This window comes from Melozone crissalis, unplaced genomic scaffold, assembly GCF_028551555.1.
Source record: "Melozone crissalis strain CALT ecotype California unplaced genomic scaffold, PUWL_Pcris_2 ptg000033l_1, whole genome shotgun sequence".
Lineage (NCBI taxonomy): Eukaryota > Metazoa > Chordata > Aves > Passeriformes > Passerellidae > Melozone > Melozone crissalis.
The window spans coordinates 12,640,738-12,656,498 of NW_026535811.1; the positions used below are offsets into that span (position 1 = coordinate 12,640,738).

The following is a 15,761-nucleotide window of genomic DNA, read 5'->3' on the forward strand; positions in this document are numbered from 1 at the left end:
TTTTTTCTTTTTCATTTTGATATCTCAGCCTGCACCTTTAAGATTTTATTATTTTATTATTTTTAAAGTTTATTATTTTCTTTATTAATAAATAAATTAAATAAATAAATTATAAATAAACAATCTCTTTATTATTTCCTAATATCTGCTTCACAAACATTCCTTTAGCTGTTCAGGCCAAGGGCCAGTATGTGTATCACTCACCACATACTCAGACATCCTTCTCAGGAATTTTCCTTCTCAGGTAGTAAGGAAACAACCCCAAAACCTCCCAGCCACTGTTGGCTAAGGATGTTGAGATCACTACATGTAAGAAATATTGACCTAGTTTGCTAAAGCGAAGTTATTGTAATCAAATAACAAATATCCTCACTGAGATTTAAAGCAAACACAAGAGAATTCTGTTCTCAAATCCTGATTTCCAATTTTGAAAACAAGCACCTATACAGACAGCCTTCTCCTGGTGGATAATGTACATATCCCTTTGCTTACTGGCTTCAGATGGAGGACACAGATGCTGAAAACATCAACAACTTTAATTTTAGTCACAGGTTGTTGATGCTTAGTTCTTTAGAACACATATTTAGAACATCAAGAACACGTTGATGGAAAAGTTAAGCCACAGTCAACATTTTCTATCAGTACACATGAGGAAAGATTACATCTAAACTGCTAAAGGCTGATGCACAAATTTCTTTGAGATTTGCCAAACTTCTGACTCTGTGCGCCAACTGCTTCAGAAACATTTTAAACCCCAACATTTAGGTGTAAATAGGAACAAGATAAAGTCTGTCATAAATAAGAGATTTCTGTGGTTAAATCACCAGCTCTGGAATACGGCTGTGTCAGACCAAGATAGCGCAGATATATCAGTTTCTACAATTCTGCTATGAAAATGCAGCTGGCTTCAGAGAACACAGCAAAATGCCCTGAGCTGTACAGAGATCATGCTGTACACTGAGCTACTCTGGCTGCCCTGTGTTTGACTTTTGCTGCCAAAACTGCTTAGAATATCCAATAGCCTGGCCAGAGATAGCAGAACAGATTTCATAGCAACAAAATTCCATGGACACACACGAGCTTTACAAGATGGTGGATCACCAGGACTGCCTGGTGATTAGTTGAGCCCTAATTAGGAGTTTTATTCTATGTGACATGCTTCCATTTGAGTTTTCCAGTATCCTGTAATATTATAACCAAAACATCTCTTTTCTTTTCAAAACAGTCTTTTATATGCCTTAAAATTATTCACTAAGCCCTGCTTAAATATCCCTCAAGTAATGGCTGCTGCTGTTTGTTACAATGAGTTTTGACAGTTTAACAGCTAATACTTGATTGTATCCATAACTCCAGGCTACAGGCTACTAAACTGAACCACTGGAAAAGTGCAAACAGAGTTTGAGCATATTTTTATAGATTTTCATGTGAGCATAAAGGTATGGATTAGCTCCATGAAACATTATGTACCTCACTAGTGCTTATGAGAATTGAAGACAGGAAGATGAAGCAGAATGATGAAGATAAAAAGCTGAAGGTGAAAATTTGGCAATGTTTTCTTTGTTAATATATAATATCCAGAAGCATCTCTCAGTAACAAACAGAACTTACAGAACCAAACTGAACTTACAGACCACTCTTCCTGAAAATGCGTGAGAAAAGCAAAAATCTATAGAAAATGTTATAGTCTGGAGATCATAGCCTTCCAGCCAATTCCTAGCCAGGGATCAGGAATTACAATAGGTAAATGATCATTAGTGGGTGGTTTGGATGTGCCCTTCTGTTTCAGTGGATGACAGGCATTAATAGCAAGGAGAGAGGCTCTTGCATGACCTCAGTTCCAGGGAATGGTCTGTAGTGGGTTGATTGACAGATGCCAGAGGCCCATCAAAGCTGCTCTGTCAGCCCCCTCCTCAGATGGACAGGGGAAAAATATCACAAAAAATCTTGTGGGTCAAGATAAGGGCAAGGAGAGATCACTCAGCAATTACTGTCATGGGCAAAACAGACTTAAAGTGGGGAAATAAATTTATTATCAATCAAATCAATAAAACCAAACCACAAAACACTTTTTTGCACTTCTCCCTTCTTCTGGGGCTCAACTTCACTCCTGCTTCCTCTGCCTCCCCACTGCAGCAGCACAGGGGCAATGAGGCTGCATCAGCTCTTCACACGTTGTCTCTGCTGCTCCATCCTCTTCAGGACTCCTCCTCTCCTGCAGTGTGTGGTCCCCGGCACAGGAGCCAGTCCTGCACAAACTCCAGTGGGAATCCTTCCCACCCACAGCTCCAGGGTGTCCCTTCAGCTGGGAGCAGACCTTGGGGAGCACACTGCTCCAGCACGAGCCCACTGCAGGGTCAGCAGTCACTGTAGATATTTTTTCCCCCAATGATGGGGGGAGAATGATGCATCTGACTCCATCTTATCAGAAGGCTAATTAATTACTTTAATATACCTATATTATTCTATATTATATTACACTATATTACATACATCTAAACTGAATCTGCCAAGCACTCAACTGCACCCCACAGCACAGAATCTTGTGATTGTCAGTGGCACTTCTGACACACACATGCTAGGCCCTGATAGGCCAAGGAAACAAATCACCATCATTTTGGGTAAACAATGTCCATATTGCACTCTACTTCTGCACAAACAAAGGCACAGCAAATGATAAGAATTGTTTTTCCTTTCTTTGAGGTTCAGAGAATGTGAAACCCAGAAATATTCTTGGGAAGAATTGTGCCTTGCTTTTCTCTGTGAAGAGAAAAGTGGTGAAAAGGAGTCTTGCCAGCAAACCTGCTCCAGTGAGGGATCCTCTCTCTTTCCACAGGTCCACAGATCCTGCCAGAGGCCTTCTGCAGGGTGGGCTCCTCACAGGGTCACAGCCTCCTTTGGAAATTCACCTGCCTTGGGGTTGGGATGGGCTGCCGCAGTGAAGATGTGCAGTGGGAGGCACCTTGCTCTCACACCTGGAGTGCAGCCATGATATCTTATGAAAAATCCTTTCCTTAGGATTTTTTCTCCTGAGAAGCTGAGAAGCCTCAGGAACAAAATGCAAACAATGATTATCTGCTGCTGTGGAATGCAACAGGTGGATCTGTGATTGGTCTCATGTGGTTGTTTCTAATTAATGGCCAATCACAGTCCAGCTGTCTGGACTGTCTCGGTCAGTCACAGGATTTTGTTATCATTGTTTTTCTCTTCTTAGCTAGCCTACTGATGAAATCCTTTCTTCTATTCTTTTAGTATAGTTTTAATATAATATATACCATAAAATAATAATTCAAGCCTTCAGAAACATGGAGTCAGATCCTTGTCTCTTCCCTCATCCGAAGACCCCTGTGAACATGGCCACACTGGAGCTCCCCCTCCTCTCCTTCACAGACCTTGGTGTCTGCAGAGCTGTTCCTCACAAATTCTCACTCCCCTCCTCCAGCTGATGATGCACAGCAGATTATTTTTTTTCTCCCTTCTTAAAAACATTTTCCTGAAACCCCTGTGTCTGGAGGGCTCGGCCTAGGCCATCCTGGAGCCGGTTGGCCTTGGCTCTCTTGGACATGGGGGAATCTTCCAGAAGCCTCTCACAGAAAACCCCCTTCTGCCACCAAAACCTGGCCAGGCAAACCCAATGCACAGTCAAAAGTGAATTTAATATATTCCTACAGAGGTAGGCCTCACTGAAGAACCTTCTTTGATAGATTGGACCAGACCAATTGTCAGGCAACCTGGCCAAATTTTTTTTCTCTACAAAACGTGAAACTCTTGAAAATGTTGATAGTCTACCAGAAATAAATAAAAATTAAGAAAAAAAAAGAGAAGAAAACAAAAATTAAATTCAATTTTGGGTGATTTGCAATATTGCCAGCTCAGTTTAGGGACAGTTGGCATAATTAGGTTGTATTTTGAGAGGAAGACCTTTAGAACTGAAAATTGTAGGGTTTTTTTTCCATTTGGAAAATGTTGAAGGAGGATGTTTTAACAACTTTGAAACTGCTGGAAACATTTCAAAACCAGAAATATGAAAATTGATCCCTTCCAGCAGAGCTTCAATTTGATGAATAGATACTATCAGCTGAAAAACATTGCATCAAAGCATTTCTAGCCAATTCTAATTTAAGTTTTTCACTGCAAGACATTTTTCAAGCCTTCAAATAACTTCTTGTCTCCTTTCAACACCTACTCCTGTACTTCAACTTTCTCTAAGCTGTTTTTCTGGATTTCCATTAAGCTACTTCAAAGTTGAAAAAGCTCCCAAAATCCTTACAGAAAATATGTTTTATATCTGTAAAATAATCTCATGAAATATCTAAAATCTTACAAGCAGAGATAAGGAACTAATTCTATAAACAGTTGTAGTCTCATTTTTTTGCTATTTTATTAATAAATTAAAAAGCCTCACATATTGAATTTCATAGTGCAACAAATACAGGAAATATTTGAATTGCAAGAAAAATTACCAAAAAATAGTTCATTACGAAAAACCACTTAATTACATTTATTTCCACAATTGCTAAAAAACAATCACTATGCCATGAAATAAAAATTGACATAAAAATCATATTGTTCAATGTCCTTCCTTCTGTCAGTCACTCAACTGGGCAATTATGAGACATTTGTTGTTATGTGAAGAGTGAAATCATCTGAAGAGTAGTCAAACCCTGGATATGCCTCTTCTATTAAGGTTTTATAGGATTTTTTGTTCAAGAATGCAGAACATTACGATGAAGTTCTGCAGACTTGGAGCTTCTTCACATCCCTGCCAAAGAATCCTGATTGGGGAAAAAAAATGGGTACTGAAGGATGGATTTGCCATCAGACCAGGGTTGCACTCCACATAAAAAAGTATTATTTTAAGATATAGAACTGGTGACAAATTCAAAGACTGACTAAGTTTTTAATGGCAGAGGAAATAATGCTGGGACAGCATTAATTGTCAACATTGTTAATAATGTTCTCACTGGTCCAAAAAAACCCAAAAACAATCTTGAACAACTCTTTCTGAACTGGTAATTGCAGATTGTCTGCAATGATTTAGATTTGCACAGAACAGGACATCCCTCTGAAAATTCAGAAACATTGCAGAATTTTGCATTTCCCATTCTTGTTCTCATGCTTGGTATACTTGGGAATGTCAAGACCTTTTGGCCTCACACCATCCCCTTCTAGTCAGTGGGAGACCTTCCAATGGCTTCATTTCACTCTTGGTGAACTGATGTTTGTCCTAAATGTCATATTTCTAGTCTTGATAAAATTTAGTAACTGAAGGCATCCTCTTTCCTCGTGGTTTTGTAATTAAAAGTACTCATTCAAGATATGAATTTTTTGACAATTTTATATTTCTTATTTAAGAAAATCATGTCTATTGAGAAGTCTCAAAAATTATCTGTATTTTTATAAACACCCTCTGATACATTTCTACCATAAAAGTCTTCTTGATAGTCAGTTTTTTGTATCAGGCAAGTACTTCAGAAATATCCCCATATGTTACTTTTTTTTCTTTTCTGTATGCTAGGTAATGTCTTGAGTATTGGGTTTGGTACCATGGTTTTCAAAAAGTTTTTGTTTGGAACTTGCCTCAGAAAAGTTCTGCCCATGGATCAGTTTGCAAACATGTACATTGGCAGACTTCCACTTCAAGACCAAATTAAGGTCACTTACATTTTAGGCAACCTATGCCTCATGAGGCTGAATTTGGAAAAACATACTCCAGAAACCCATGGTATTGAATGGAGACAGAAACACATGCAGTGCTGTGCTGTGGATGCCCAGGTGTGAGGGTCAGACACATCTGATATGAGCCACTTTAAGGAGAATGGATTCTTCCCAGAAAATGAGCAGGGGTGAAAGAAACACCTGGGAAAAGGAGGGATCTAGTCTTTTCTGGCCCATTTCTTTGTCTACATCTGCTCTTGCTTCCCTTAAATATTTAAAGGACAATGTCTGCAACCTGTGTTCAAACATATTTTTCTTTAACTTTGAATTTGTTCTATTGTTCATCAAGCCATTCTTTCCATAATAAAGGAAGTCTTGTGTATGTAACACCAGGAGTCAGCTCAATCAGATAAACTAATGTCTCTGATTTTCTAGGAAGCAGGGCCCTTATAAATTGTAAAAGGTCTGGGGCCAATAAATCTCCCCTATCCCCATGTAGGTCAAGTAGTTGGTTCAACACATCATTTCTGCTGTTAGGTTTCCTTGGGGAAATTTTAAGCACATAAAAACTTGCTGGTATTAATTTTTACTCTGCATTAGCAGATCTTCCACAATTAATCCTGTCTCATCCAAATCCCTTCAGATGGGGACACGATGCTCTAGCATGCCTCAGAAAGTGGCAGGTGCAGAGTCTTGTATTTTCTCTCTCAATCTGAACCTGTCAAAACACCTGACTTAGATATCAAATGGCAAAAAAAGCCTTTCACTTAAAAGAGTAGGTGTGACCTCCTCTCCTGTTCCCATGGAGAAGCATCCTTAGAAGATCTTCCTCAGACTTTTACTCTGGCCTTATTGTGAATGTGTTCCCTCCCTGTTAATTCATTCTGGTGTCTGAATTTTTTTCACTCAGCCACCACCATCTTCTGGCTGATAGATCACTTCTTAGTGCTAGCAGAACTGTGTGATAGCTTTTTTTCCTGACAGGAGGGGAGCCAAATGAATTCAGGGATCACTGTGATTTACTACATGATCACAGCATGCAGAATTATTAATCTCTTGTCAAAATAAATTTATCTAAGCTATATTAGAGATGATGGGTTTCACTTTTGCCTGGCTGGGTCTGTAAATTTTTGGTCTTTACTCTCAAGGCTCTTTCTGGCCTATATGCTTTTCTGCTTGTTGACTTTCAATCTCAACAGGAGGGACTCTCTGCTAGACCCACACCAGCCCATTTAGCTTTCCATTAAATGAAAAAAAAAAATAACTACAGTCTTATGCTTGTGCAATTCTCACACTTTTGAGGACTTCTTTGTGTCTGCAAGAAGCCCTCACTATCCTCTTTCAGTCAGAACACACCATGAGCTCACTGAGCTGCTGCTCACCCCAAGCACACCAAAAGCTGTAAGGAGGTTCATACAGCTCAAGTGTCACCTTTGAATTGTCATGGCTATGTTTATTCTCACCCAGCATTATATAACAAACACCTCACACATATGACAGGACCCAGGGAAACACTGTGTCTCTTCATCATCTTTATAGATTTGTTCTCCAGATGGTATAAATATTTCTGTATTTCTCCCCTGTATTTCATTATGAAATGTGTATAGAGTAAGATTATTTTGTAACCCCCTTTTTTTTTTTTCTGTGTATTGCTGCTGTCTGCATTGTTGTGACTACCTTCACATTTTCTGTAAATAAGTCTGGTCTCAGTGGTACTTTTACCCCCCTGGTTTTGCCTTTATGCTGCTGAATTAGATGTATTTCTGCATTTCACAGCTTATTAACACTGATTTTGTAAGTCATGTTTTTTAGTTACCCTGCACTTTTTTTTCCCACCAAGCCTTACTTCTCTGATAGCAACATTGATCTAACCAGGTGATGAACTGTATGGTAAATAATTTGGTGGATCTGTTACCTGTTAAAATCTTTATTATTTTATTTTCTCACATTCCCCTCTAGCAGAGACACTGTGTCATTTCTCTGTAACATAATGCTCACTTGTTTCACACAAAAGTTACTTTATCACAAAGAAAAATGCTCCTTTCTTGTATGACAGCCTGATCGCTGCAGCCTTCACATTTGTCCAAGACATTTCTCATCCCCTTCATGCTTTGGCACAGCTGAGCAGAATTTACAAGCACTCTGTGGGGTAAATCTTTTCTTTCCCCTCCCCTAAATAGATACAGCCACAGCTCGCACTGCTTGTGGATGTGTGTGCGCTGTGTGCATGAGCACAGCGTGTTCAAAGGAGCCAGGACTGAATGTAAACTAAATCAGCTGCCACCCAGCAGGCTGAGAGCTGTCAGAGAAGCTTCTGACAGCCAACAGGAGGCACATGGCAGCTACAGCAGGAGGACAAAAGGCATTGCTCTCTGTGGAAGAGTGAGTCTGTGTTACACACTGGCCATGGGCAGGATGCTCCAGTGCTTTCTTACTCCCTTATATAGCAAACTGGGTAGGGTTAAAAATTTGGTTTGTTAAACTGTTATGTTAACAGAATAACTGTCAGTAGAATATTTACATGAATAACAAATGATCCCCTAGAAGCTGATGCTCTTTGCATGGTCAACTTTCAAAAATCAATTGTCTGAAACAAAGGAGCAAGAGTGAACATCACTCTCAGGGTATTCAGTACCCGTTCTAGTGGGCTAAAATATGCCCTCAATGTTTATAGCAGAGCTGGGTTTGCAGCTCTGTAACAAACATTTGTCACCCATGGGAACTGATAATGAGAGAGTAAAGTTTTGCATGACCAGCAGGCCTAAAAAAAGGCAAAGAGCACAAAGTACCCATCATTTGCAGAGGACATAAAATGAATTTTAAACATGTGTCCCTAGAGCAGAATGTCCAAACTCCTCTCATTATGCTGTATGCAATTGGCTTAATCTCCAGAAATGCTCACAACTGGGACCTTTGATGTGCTTGGTTCCACTGAAAATGAGGAGGGATGCTTAGCTGAAAAAAATTAATTAGAGTCCTTTTTTAATGAGATAACCTGAGCCAAGATACCAGTATAACCCCACTGCATATTTGAGTTTGGGACAGTTACAGAAAATTAATAATTTAATAAGTTTAGAGATAAATTTTATTATGTGAAATCCTGCACATCCGGCTCACATTTATTTTCTACCTTAACTCTTATAATTGACATCTTAATTATTTTGCCCAAATGTACTGGAGGTGTAAAATAAAACCAAAACAGCTGCACATCTAATTGTGCATTTTGCCAAAAATGCTATAACTTTCAGAAGAAAGCTCACAGTCATCTAATCATACAGAGGTACTATAAACCTAAACATCTTCCTAATCTTTTCACTTGAGCATTCCCCTGAGATGAGCAAAATAATAGTTCTTGTCATTGCTGGGGTAGAAAATATAACAGCAGATGTCTATATTCACTTGTCTAAAGTTCTTAGAAATTTACTAAATTTTCTGTCTCATGAAGATTATTTGCTATGAGTTCTGTAGATTGATTGTTCATTACACTAAATATAATTACCCCTTCTTGACCCAAGTAGTGAGTGGTAATTGAGGGTCCTAAGGTGCTGGTGCTGGCACTGAGAGGAAAAAATCTGTTGAATAATCAGTCATTTCTTTGATGTAAACCTGTCTGTTTCCTTATTGGCAAGGAAACCTGAATATCTCCCCTTTCTGCTTGGTTGCTTCATTTTGTTACACTCTGCCTTCCCAGAGCCATACTCACCATTTTTTCTTTGTTTATCTTTATGCTTATTTCTCTCATCAAGGCATATACACTACATAAAAAAAAATCACTGCCCAGCATCTCTGCTTCCCTCTGAAACTTTTTGGGTCATGGGGTCAATATTGTCTCATATTTTGCTTTGAGCCTGTGATTAGGTGATGCATCTTCTGCCTCAAGTAGCTGATTCCTCTGAGAAGCTGGGCTGCTTTTCACGGTCTGGCTGAACAGAAGGCTATCCCCACACTCACTAACATAACCACACCAATGCAGTTCTAGCTGCATTTCACAGTGTTTTCGACTCCCAGAACATGTTTTTATCCTTGTATTAAATAGAAATGGTCTCCTTTCTTTTTTTACCATCTACTCTTTTACTTTCTGAAAGGTTGCTTGCACTGTTCTTTCCTTTTCAAATATGTGTCTCCTCATGGAGATTACAGAATCACAGAATATTCTGAGTTGGAAGGGACCCACAAGGATCACCTAGTCCAATTCCTGGCCCTGCACAGGACCATCCCCAAGAATCACACCATGTGCCTGGAAGCATTGTCTAAACACTTCCTGAGCTCTGTCAAGCTTGGTGCTGCTTAGACTTCTCTCCTTTAGTGACATCTCATAAGTGATTTTTGCCTATTCTACCTTTGTGATACTTTTAGGTACCTTTCCCAGATGAGGAAAATGGAATGAACTTAACATTTCCACCTTTAATGAAGAGGATCCATGGTTGTTCAGTGCTCTGGACAACATTAGCTTTAACCATAGAGATGACAAGGAACTCTACCTGCATTTGAAGAGGAGATGTGGCATGGCTCACCTTTTAATGACACCACTTCTCCCAGCTTAAACTGTATTTAGAGTATTTCTGCTCGTAAAATTGATGAAAGTTATATTTATATCTCATCTACCTAAGGGTTCACATGTTAAAATATTGTCAATTGTCAGCAATGACAGTGTGTCTGGTCCTCCTCTGGAGACAGAGTATTACTATATGTTCATTATCAGTGCTGTTAACGAGATAATGCTCAATATACTGTGCATCTCAATAAAGTTGGCACCCATCATCTAATATTGGTTTCCTTTTAAGGGGGAAAAAGTGAGATTCAGGAATTCAGCTGAGATGTGGCACCCAGTGGTTCCAGCTCCTGTTGACTATATTTTTTCCCTAATCCAACAACTGGAAGGTATTACAAATGGAAATCAAAGAAGATTGTTGACTTCAAGAAATGCTTAAAAAGAAGCTCATCTTGTTATACATAATGCAGCATTGAACCAAGTATTGAAGATTCACATTTTCTAAACAGCAGATCTTGGAATGTTTTGTGTCCTTCACATCCCACCTGTTTATACACTGACTTTGCAGAGCCAAATTTTCCAGGCTCCATAGGATAATGCTGTTTTCATTCAACCTTCTCCCATTCAGACCATGCAGACTAACACAGAGCATGATCAGAATATTCATGATCCATGCTGAGGGAAAGGCTGCAGCCTCCTCACCCCTCTTTGCCTTGCTGCCCTGACCCAGCAGCTGGGTTTGGCTGGGCTGACTAGGGCAGGGTCAGACAACAGTGATTTTGATCTGAGATACTACAAATAACCCCAAATTTGTGGTAAAATCTGTGGGTATTGAAAGAAAAGGAGACACCAACAAAAAGCCCATCAGCAGCAACAGCGCAGCTGGGGCACACGCTGAGAACCTGCTGCTTTACATGACCTGGTGTTAATTTATTTAATTTGCACTGTTACACTTGGCATTTGCTGGCCATAATGCAAGCTGTTCATTTGCAGTTACAGATAGACAGTAGAGGTTATCAATCCCATCTAGCAGAAATTAAGCACAGAACTTTGAGCAACTTTCAAGTCCTGTCCTAATAATAAGTGCCGAGGAAAACAAGGTGTCCAGAGAGCACCGCACAGGACAATGTAAAAGTGCAGAGCTGGTTCCAAAAGGTGCAGAAAGTCCAGATATCAGGGAGCAAAGGCACCGCTATTAGGACTCAAAATCTTAGTTTCAATATGACAATTTTTCTGAATTTGGAAGGTTTAAATTAACTCAAATTTTCTCCTCCCACCCTACCCAAATTTTCCTGGGCAAGTGTCCCGGGCCAGACTGCAGCTCTGCCCTGACTCCACAGGTTCCCAGCGCCTGTCAGACGGCTCTCCTGCCTCCCCCAGCGATGAGCGGAGAGGATGCAAAACCCTCCAGCCCCACTCAGAAAGGGGAGACTGCGAGGCGGGACGTGCCGAGCTGCGCCCGATCCCTGCGGCTGCCCGCCCTGCCCGGGCCACAAACGCAGTGCGGGCAGCCAAACGCACAGGGACAGCGGGGACAAGAGAGGGGACAAGAGAGGGGACAAGAGAGGGAGAGCGGGTGCAGCCCACGCGTGGCGCGCCCGGGGCATGGAACCGCTGCCCACCTGTGACAAGAGCACGGACTTAAGCCCTCTGCCCACCCGTGACAAGAGCACGGACCGCAGCCTGCTGCCCACCCGTGACAAGAGCACAGACTGCAGCTCTCTGTCCCCCTTCCCACCCGTGACAAGAGCACGGACCGCAGCCCTGTTTCCCACTGCCCACCCGTGACAAGAGCACGGATCACAGCCCTCTGTCTCGCTGCCCACCCGTGACAAGAGCACGGACCGCAGCCCTCTGCCCACCCGTGACAAAGGCAAGGACTGCAGCCCTCTGCCCTGCCTTGACAAGAGCGCGGACCGCAGCTTTCTGTCTGCCTTCCCACCCATGACAAGATCACGGACCGCAGATTTCTGTCCCGCTTCCCACCCGTGACAAGAGCACGGACCTCTGCCCGCCCGCACGGCGCCGCTAACACATGCAGCAGCAGCATCCCGGCTCCGGGCTTTGCGTTCAAACTCCCGACGTGGGGAAGGAAAACCTCGCCGAAGCGGAGCTGCGGGTGGCAAACCAGCGAGCTGCGCGGGAACGGGGCCGTCTCCGGCGGCGATTTCCGTCCCCAGGGCACCTGTCCGTGCTCCCCGCGCCCGCTCCCTCGCCCGCTGCCCCCGCTTTGCCCCGCCGCGCTGCTCCCGGTGCCGGCGCTCCCCTCAGCGCTCCTCGGCGCGCTGCGAGAGGGAGCGGATTTTAAAGCGGGCTGCGTGCCTGCCCCCCTTCCGCCCCCTCGGCACGCAGGGAAAGCGGAGGGAAAAGTTGCGCTCTCCGGCCGCCCACGCCCGGCTGTCCGCCGCCGGTGCCGGTACCTGTGCCGCCGATGCCCTGCCGGGCGCTCTCCAGGGGGAAGATGCCGGCGCACTTCTCCCGCTCCACCTGCCCGCCCAGGCACAGCTCCGAGATGATCTGCAGCGCCTTGTGGCAGAGGCTGCCCACGCCGTCCTCCGCCGGGAAACTCATCTTGCGCCCCGGCCGCCGCCGCTAGGCCATGGCCGGAGCGGGACGGCTCCGCGCCCGACCCGCGCTGCCTCCGCGGGGAGCGGAGCGGGGCAGAGCGGCGGCGGCGGCGGGAGCGGCGCGAGTGCTCCCAAGAAGTAGTGAAGGAGCGGGGGGAGGCAAAAAAAAAAAAAAAAAAAAAGAAAAAAAAGGGGGGGGGGGGGAGGGAAAAAAAATAAAAAGAGGGGGGAAAAAAAAAATAAACATCCACTTAGCAACGCCTTTTGTGGCTCCGGGCTCCGGCAGGCGGCTCGGCCAATGGCAGCCCGGCGCGGGGGGCGGGGGGCCCTCGCATCCCCCGGGAAACTTTTCCTTCCCCCGCCCCGCGGCCCCGCTCCGTGCGGTGCGGTGCGGAGAGGTGCGATGGGCGGAGCGCGGACCCCGCCCGGCCGCAGCAGCCCGGGAAAACCGGGGGATAGCGGGGACAGCGGGGACAGCGGGGACATCAGGGGGATAGCGGGGACAGCGCGGGGATAGCGGGGATAGCGGAGACAGCGGCGCGCTCCGGGCGCTGCTCCTCGGCCGCCCACCAGCAGAGCTGGTTCCCCAGCGCTCCGCTCCTTCTTCCCCCGGCGTTTCTTCCGAGCTGACCTCGGCGGGGTGATCTTCACTGCGTCGAGTAACTTCACTGACCAAATCACCGTCTCCGCTCCGCTTCCCCGCGATCGACATTGACTCTGTCGATTTCTTTAACTTCTAAAGGAGTTAGAGGAACCTTACGGTTGTCTGGTTTGTTTCCTCTACAGATTCTGTAAAGTTGGGTTATTTTATAGGTAAAAAAGGTGTAGCGATGGTGTGTGTTTGAATATACTTCTAAAAATCAGCGCAGTGTGTACCACTAGTGGTTGTTTCAGTTATTGGCTATGGAGCTGAGCAAGACTTCATCTGTTAACTTGTTCATCTGCTTACTGAAATTCTGACACAATTTTATGTTTCTGAGGGAAGATTCCTCTAGTTCGACTGCATAAATATGTCTTGCAATGCTTAATTCTAACTAGGCATAGATGGAAGGGTGTCTGCCAGCAGTTCACTTAGCAGCACTGCCTGTAGTCTGCTGCTTGGGTGTCTTGGTTTCATAGGCATGAGAAGTTAACTTCTGTGATGCTGTGGTTTTTTCCCCCCTGGATTTTGATATTTTATCTATTACCTGTAAATAAATATCTCTAGCAAACTGTCAAATTTAACAGTTGAAAACTTTAAAGCCATCCTTTGATACCTGAATTACAGAATAAGAAAATGGATTATTATTCCAGTTTTAATTCTGAAATTCTATACTTTATGTAGCATAGACACTTGTTAAAAACACAAGAAGATACTTCTAAACCCCAGCCTTTTGGTGGTTTGAAGGAGCATGCATTTATACAGATGAATTCATGCACATGCACTCTTCAAAATCTTAGGGAAGTAATAGACTGAGTTGTACACAAACTGTAACATCAACACAAAATCTGTTTCACAGAGCTTTTTTTTTTTTCAGAGATATAACACCTATTTCAGAAATATCAGATGCTACTAAAGAAATTGTTCCCCATTTAATGCCTTTCCTGAAACTAGCACTGTCAAAACCCTTTGTTAATGCTGCAAAATGTTCTGTCAAATCTTAGAATGTTTAGACTGTAGCTAGGCAGGGCACAGAACTGTGGAGGTCTATTTGAAGACTCCTTTCACCCGCATAGGGAACTAAATCTGTATAATTATTAAAATAGTCTTGCTAGCAATAAAAATGTATGTAGATATTTTCATTAGAGTGAAGGCAACTGCTGCCTACATCCAAACTTCAAAATATGAACATATTTACTGTCTGTGTGACATTTGCAGTCCTGTTCCCAAAATTCTGTCATGCATCACCAACTAATAATTAAGCAGTCTGTTTATCTTTGAGACTTACCCAGAACTCCAGCAAAAGCTAACAGGAGACACACATACAAAGAAAGGGTCTTAATCAGAAATTGGTATTAATGAGAGCAAGGACTGCATTTAAAGGCTGAGAGCTAAGCTCCTTCACTTTTGAACTTTTTTACAGACTGTGCCCATGGATGAATCACACAGCCCATGAATGAAATTTTTGCCACTGATTATAGTAAAGTCCCACAGATAGACCAGTCTGCTATCCTGCTATTTTATTTGTGTAGTGAGACTTTGGTGCATTTCTCAACTGCTTATCTTTGCACACAAGAACTTCATTTCAGTGAAAATCACACCATCTTGATGTCATTGATATTATTGATATATTCATAGATGCAGAAAAGCACAAACAGGTGTATTCTACAGTAAATAATAATAAAAAAGGCTCCTGTTTTTGAAGATTTTAAGGTAGGTGTTTGGAAGTGGATACCAACTCATCTCTCTTAGACATCCTAAATATTTAAAAAAATGCTTTTAGGTACATAGCAAACATCTGCCTCACTAAATACTATCACTGTACCTTTATCAAAGGCATCTAAATTATCTAAATCCTGTTGTTCAGTAAGTAGCATGGAACATAAACTTAAATTAATCAATAGGATAGTTTTTTCTCATTCTAAGTACCATGAGATTAGTTTCACCAGGAGATTAATGATTGTTCTGGTGAGATATGCTGACTAACTTGTCCTAAACCAGTTCCAAAAACAACTTTTATTTTTGGAGTCAAGTTATTGATGAAGAAGATGCTTTTCTATTGAGGATTTTAGTCTTAAATATAAATTCAGATTACCAATCACGGCATTTTTTTCTCCAATATGTTCTTTCAGTGGAAAACAACTTTTTCTGCATATGGAAGGACATAACAGCTTGTTTTCGAGCTACAACTCCCACTGCTTTGATTTTTCAATAGCCTGGTAATTTTTAAATTAATATGCAGCTGCATCCTGTGCCCTGGTATCCACCAAGACCATTAATTTTCCCTGTGGGAGGGGTCTCACACGGTGTTTCAGGACAGAGTGACCTCTTGCCTCGTGGGTTCCAGGCAGGGCCATCAGACCAGACCATCCCAGCTCCTGCTGTTCTGATGCTGGTCATTACCAGG

General features: G+C 42.7%; 1 protein-coding gene across 1 annotated transcript in view; it reads right to left on the minus strand.

Annotated features, from left to right (window-relative positions):
- SYT10 (synaptotagmin 10) overlaps positions 1-12,758 on the minus strand; it is a 37,350-nt gene extending 24,592 nt beyond the window's left edge. Inside the window, exon 1 of the mRNA XM_054281856.1 lies at positions 12,568-12,758. Within this exon, the coding sequence (XP_054137831.1) occupies positions 12,568-12,718 (151 nt within the window). The 5' untranslated portion in view covers positions 12,719-12,758. The remainder of the gene's footprint in view (positions 1-12,567) is intronic.
- Positions 12,759-15,761: the final 3,003 nt, after the last annotated feature.